Here is a 6,781-nt window from a genome sequence, read left to right as displayed (position 1 = left end):
AAAAAAAAAAAAAAAAAAAGAAAAGAAAAGAAAAAAGAAACTGTAAAGATTAGGGTTTGTCTTCTCTCTCTCTCCTTGGGTAATTTTCCTAAGAAATAGTTTTTATGAATAGAAGTATCTAAATTACTTGTAAAGGCACATAGTATTAAATATATTCTTAATGGTCCACAGAAAAACTAAACAAAATTTGTATACTGAAAAGGGAAAGAAAATCTAATTATGTTTCCTTTCTTATCTAAGGGAATTCTAAAATTCTAGAACTTTAAAATTCTAAAGACTTAGAAATCATGTCCAAACTGCAACACCTGAAAACTGCCTTCAGCTCCCCTTGAAGCAATAAGCTAGCTGGCAGTGTATATGTACATCATAACCCTATAGTGTACAGTAATCATCACAACAGTGAAAGATTTTATGTATATATGAAATAATTCATGATTATTTGATTCAAAAAAATGGAATCTGTGGAAAGTGGTTCCCTAGTTAGCAGCTAAATATACTTTGGCGTATTTACAGCTTTATTTTATTTTGATAAGGCTGACACTAATGAAAGAACAAAAAGGCATTTTAGATATCACTATTTATTTCACTTGATCAATACATAGAAGTATAACATTTACCAAAAATCATTTTACCATAACTATAAACTGAAGTTACAGTTTACTAGAAACACAATAGCACCCTAAAACATGTATTGTAAATTGTGATGGAAGAAAAGCTGAAAGCTTCACTGAGGTAACCAAACCAGTGACAATCACTCTCATACTTTTCTCCTCCTTACCTCTTCTGTTCAGTCGATTTTTCCTCCATATTTGTCTCCAGCAGTTCTTCCTTTTGAGACTGAACCTCTTCTGTAAACTGCTGTTAAAATTAATAGCACCCAAAAAGAAAACAAGTAAAACAAATAGGTATTACTGTCTTGAGTATTTTGATTTCATATTAGCCGCTTAACCAGAGTAACAACAGTCTACAAGTAAGTGAGAAATCAAACAGTAAAATGTACTCCCAGTCCTGCTCTGACCATATCTTTATACTGTGTGAATTGCCTCCAGCCTGTCACACCGGGCTATTGAGCATGCTAAGTTAAGTTACAAAAACAAGATTGTGTCAGTAGAGTAACACATTGTAAATTATATACACCTAAGACTACACGATTATTAATTTTCCTGCAAAAACAACTATAAAACCAGGAAAATGGAATCCTTTTTAAAAGAACTATTGCAAGGCGGGTGGATCACTTGAGGTCAGGAGTTTGAGCTAAGCCTGGCCAACATGGTGAAATTCTGTCTCTACAAAAAATACAAAAAATTAGTCAGGCGTGGTGGTGCGCACCTGTAGTCACAGCTACTTGGAAAGCTGAGGCAGGAGAATTGCTTGAACCTGGGAGACAGAAGCTGGAGTGAGCCAAGATCATGCCACTGCACTCCAGCCTGGGCAATAGAGCAAGACACTGTCTCAAAAATAAAAATAAATAAAAGAATTGTTATAACAGATAGGGCACAGTAGCTCACACCTGTAATCTCAGCACTTTGAAAGGCTGAGGTTAGGAGTTCAAGACCAGCCTAAGCAACATAGCAAGACCCAGTCTAAACAAAAAGTTTAAAAAAAAAAAAAAATTAACTGGGCATAGTGGTATGCACCTGTAGTCAGTCTCAGCTACTTGGGAGGCTGAGGCAAGAGGATCACTTTATTCCAGGAGTTCCAGGCTGCAGTGAGCCATGATCATGCCACTGCACTCTAATTTAGGCAGAAGAGCAAGACCCCCATCTCAAAACAAAACAGAAGTGTTACAATAATTGGAAATGTCTATGTTCCCCTCTGGAAATTAAGTGTATAGAGTTTTGAGAAAAATAATACCAAAAAGTACATATATGCATAAAAGTATACTACAGCTGAATTATACCTTTTAATTTTTTTATTAAGACAGGGTCTCACTCTGCTGCCCAGGCCACAGCATAGTAGCAAAATATAGCTCACTACAGCCTCAAACTCCTGGAGACAAATGATCCTTCCACCTCAGCCTTCCAAGTAGCTGGGACTATTACAGGTGCATGCCACCATGCCTGGCTATTTTAAAATTTTTTGTAGAGATGGAGTCTTGTTCTCTTGACCAGGCCTGTCTAAAACTCCTGGCGTCAAGCAATCCTCCTGCCTTACCCTCCCAAAGTGCTGTGATTACAGGCATCAGTTGCCATGCTTGGTCATACTTCTATACTTTTTAAATAAAGACACATTTGCTACTTCTGATTAAATAAATTTACTAAAGCAGTTTATGGCAAGAAAATTTCATTGCCTGAAATTATTAGATATGTTATTACACTGCACTACAATTTCAGGGAAAGAAAAATGCCATACAGCATGGCTATATTCTACAATCCATAGTGCATTTTTAAGAGCTAGCCTTGCTTTGATACATTTAATAACAATCAATAAAAACATGTATAATTTAAACACTACACAAAATGAAAGATGAATAATTGTAACCACTATTTATTGACTTACTTCTTCTAACTGCTGTGGTAAAGTCATCATGCAAATGGCAAGATTGGGACTTCTGAAACCTCCAACAGATTCTTTGATGTCTTCTAGCAATAAGTGAAGATGAAGAGAAAAATGATCATTTAAAAAATAAGCTATTGACTTGTAGACAGCTCAGGGAATATTTCCAGAAACAATATAATGATAGAAATGTTTTCTATTCTTTTTATAAAGACAGTCTTTTAAAACACCTGGAGTCTATTCCACCATCATCAGGTAAATCCCAGATGAGCCTTGAGAGGCCTTATTATTTAGTATGTTTAATTCCATGTAATGCTCTGAGAGCTTCTGTTTTAAGGAAGACTGCTGGGGAGAGGTTTATAGTGTTGGTTTATAGAAATTAAGAGACCATAATTATTATATAAGCAGCACAAGAGGCCCAACAACTGTAAAAGAGCACCAGCATAAAAATACCTTAGATCTTCTTGGTTTTATTAAAACCAAAATTAGAGTTAATATGTTCAATATTTCATAAATATTTAATTCCCTTAATTTTTTATTTTAGGCTATTGTAAACATACTAACAGGTATAAGACTAAATAAGTTATCTCAGATAATATTTACCAATTTCAAATTAATAAAGTCAAAAAGTAGATTATGTAAATGAACTGACCTTTATAGTCTGACATGTGTATATCCATTTCCTCTTGTATAAATGCTTCTACTTTTAAAAGATTCTCATCAATATCTATAAATTCTTTTTTAGTATCATGAATGATGGAAATAATATCATCATTGATTTCTTTTATATCAGAATTTTTTGCTTCAGTTGGCATTCTACTGAAAAACAATGGAGCAACTAAAATCATTACTCATTCTTGGAGATAAAGAGCTGCTTTACATTTAATTCAGTTTTGTTTGTTTGTTTTTTTAAGACGAAGTCTCGCTCTGTCACCCACGCTGGAGTTCAATGGCATGAACTTGGCATAATTCACAGTCTTAAAAACAAAGAACAAACTTTGGTTTCTTAATTACAAAATCTTTTTCAAAAATATTTGATACATAATAGAAGCTCAGTTAAAGATCGTTTAATAAGTAACTAAACATCCTGGTTTTTATTTACTCAAACGACTCCAATAATTTCAACTTATCTAAAATTATCATTCTCACAAAGGACTCTTCATGCTATAATGGCTTTTGCCTTGGTATTCAAAGCTTTATCACTCCTAGTATTGCTTCATATATAAAAATGGATTAAAGGATTAGTTCAACTTCTGATATGGGAAATAAGTTGATAAAGGAATTTCTCAGTATGAATTAATTGTTCTCTCGGAAGATATGAGCTAGATGAACAGGGAATAAATACAATTTGCAGTGAACTGTTAAAGCACCTCAGAAAGCTCACTTCCAGTTCCTCTCCTTCAAAAAATGCTCATTCCTTCAACTTTCAAGGGTTTGATTCTTCCCTTTAAGCCCAAATGCCATCAAACCAGGTGCCTTCTATTGAAAAAAGACTAAAATCAGCAACTTACTTCAAGATATTTTGACAAGATTTATTCTGACCATTTCTGTCCTCAGTTCCATCTGGAGTTGCTACTGCAACTGAACCACCAGCAACTGTTTTGCTCTCCCTCTCAATATTGGGTCCAATCTGATACCCAGGGTCACGATTTTCTACCATCTAAAGCAAACCATTTACAGTATTTAGTATTTATTGAACCCTTTATTTTTCACCATATTTTAAATTTTTTCATTCTTTCTACAGAAGTTCTGAATAATTCTCTTATTCATTTATCAAATATTTACTGTCTTTCTACAACTCAATATTTGTTGCTGAAGCAATGATCAAGTCTTTATTCTAACTGGAAAAAGCAAATCTGACAACCTAAATAGTATTCAAAAGAAATCAGCCTTACAAATTTGTAAGGCATATCGTCATTGTTTTCAGGCCACAAAACAGTCGCAAAAAAATTGTAATATTCTCATTTCATTCCCTTTGCTATATTATAAAGACATTCAGTAGTTATTTCAAAATGACATAGTAGACAAAAATACACGCAGCTAAAAGCACAAGGTAGGTATCCCTTTTGCCTCACTTAAAATTTCCATATACATTACCTAGAAATACAAATTTCAAGGATGACAAATATCACAGTATCATATAAACTGTATGCCTTATGACAACAGAAACCAGTCTCAAGGGAAAAAAAAAGAGGACTGGTGTGGTGGCTCATGCCTGTAACCCCACAATTTGAGAGGCCAAGGCAGGAAGATCACTTGAGCCAAGGAGTTTGAGACCAGCTTGGGTAACAAAGGGACACCCTGTCTCTATAAAAAAATTTTTAAATTAGCCAGGCATAGTGGCATGAGCCTGCTGTCCCAGCTACTTGGGAGATTCTGGTAGAAGGAACACTTGAGCCCAGGAGGTTGAGGTTACAGGCAGCTGTGATCCCAAGACTGTACTCCAGCCTGCGTGATAAAGCAAGACTCTTGTCTCAAAAAATAAACGAATAAAAAATAAAACAAAATAAATACACACACACTCATTCACATCCTTAAACTTCGAATAAACTATTTCAGAATAAAGGCATTTACCATTGACTAGGGAAGAAAGAATGCTTAATTAAACACTAACTCCTCTACTGACTCCTATCTGCCTTTCTGGGTTTGTTCTCCAACCTCTTCTGGCCTGAGAGTATAAGAAAAATGATTCCCTAATGGACTTGATGAGACATCAGTAATTAAAACTAAAGAGTTACATAGTCCTTCATCTGAACCAAAACCTGAAACTTAAAGGAGAAATAACATAAGTGTAGTATCACTTAAAATTATCTCCTTCTCTTTTTTCTTTTTTATAAATACACACAAAACTTCAAAACCTCACAGCCTCTTTGAAAGCACTTTCACCTTAACTATTGTTAAGAATTAAAGGAACCACTAGAAGAAAAAACATAGGTGATATAGATTACAATCAACATTGTCATTAATTTTCTATTAATTAATGATTCTTTAAAAGATGGGAAAATGTAAACAGAGTTTGAATTTAAAATGAGAATTCACATTTGTATGTAATAAAAAATTGATATGCTTACCTTAATAATGGCATTTTTTGCCTTATATGTAGCAAAATAGGGTTGTTCCAAAAGCCATAATGATGTAAGAATGGCAGCTGTAGAGGTCTTTACATGAATTACTGGACTGTACTCAGAGGATGACTCAGTTATACCAGAATCACAGAGTAGTCGTCTATTAGACCACCTTATCATCCATTCCAGCAGTCTTCCTATACTGCCAAATGTGTTATTTAGTGCTAACGGAAGATCTTCTTGAGGATTAATATCATTGCACTGAACAGCTTTGAAAATACGTTTTCTAGTTTTAATGTGCTTGGGAGTCCAAAAAATGTGGTTTGATGATCTCTGGATAAGACATTTCTCTCTAGTGTCAGCTTGTATTCTGTAAATTGACTTCTGTTTTAAACCAAATAATCCTCTCATTCCTTCATTCTTATTGACTTCATTCAAAGGATATTCTAAAAAAGATTTGATCCCTTGATTAACCAGTACTGATGATGAAAGTGCCTGGTTTTCTAAATGTGTGCCATATTCATCATTTAGAGAGGATGATTTTTCTGCTTCAGAGGACTCAGGATCAACAACAAAGCAAGAACCAGCTCTAAACACATTCTGGCTTTTAGTTTTGCCCTGACGTCGTTTCAATGTTGCACGTACATCAAAAAGTACAGAATTAAGTTCATGTTCTCTAAGCTTTTCAGAAAAACTGGTTAGAAATGGAATGCCAGCATCCCTCAAATTAAGTAGGTCTCTTTCAAGAATGTAACTCAAGAAGAGATCAAGGAATTTAATATATTCATCATCATCACGTTCAAATTCCCAAACACCTATTACAGGAAGTGTATTTCGTAATAACTTTTCATGATCTTCTTTCCTTGCAGGATTTTCTTTCTGATTACACATTTTCTTTTTATCAGGGGGCTTACCAATCGATGCTAATTCCATGCAATTTGGGACATTTCTACAGCAAAAAAATTAGACAAAATTAAAGATTATTTAATCATTAAAACTGATCTTAGAATTGACATGAAAAATTCTCTCTATGATTAAGTCATGTTATCTTTTGTGTGCCTCAAAATACAAAACAAAAATCTTTTGTGTTTTTCAAATAAGGGGGTGGGACTAAATGATTTCTAAATATTTTCAAGAGTGGAACATTTCTGTAAGATCAAAAAAAAAAAAAAAAAAAAACACATTAATATCAAAAGGGAAAATTTGCATTAGAAGAGATT

At 33.9% G+C, this 6,781-nt stretch overlaps 1 protein-coding gene across 1 annotated transcript in view; it reads right to left on the bottom strand.

The window, feature by feature from the left end:
* The window catches only part of CPLANE1 (ciliogenesis and planar polarity effector 1), a 160,689-nt gene that overhangs the window by 86,664 nt on the left and 67,244 nt on the right, over nucleotides 1-6,781 (bottom strand). Inside the window, exons 26-30 of the mRNA XM_037745599.1 lie at nucleotides 5,568-6,510; nucleotides 4,008-4,156; nucleotides 3,149-3,315; nucleotides 2,500-2,582; nucleotides 779-858 (exon numbers count right to left, since the gene is read on the bottom strand). Coding sequence (XP_037601527.1) covers nucleotides 779-858; nucleotides 2,500-2,582; nucleotides 3,149-3,315; nucleotides 4,008-4,156; nucleotides 5,568-6,510 — 1,422 coding nt within the window. The remainder of the gene's footprint in view (nucleotides 1-778; nucleotides 859-2,499; nucleotides 2,583-3,148; nucleotides 3,316-4,007; nucleotides 4,157-5,567; nucleotides 6,511-6,781) is intronic.

This window comes from Cebus imitator, unplaced genomic scaffold (assembly GCF_001604975.1).
Source record: "Cebus imitator isolate Cc_AM_T3 unplaced genomic scaffold, Cebus_imitator-1.0 Scaffold205, whole genome shotgun sequence".
Lineage (NCBI taxonomy): Eukaryota > Metazoa > Chordata > Mammalia > Primates > Cebidae > Cebus > Cebus imitator.
The sequence above is the reverse complement of the archived record's forward strand: the minus strand, read 5'-3'. Positions and strand labels throughout refer to the sequence as shown.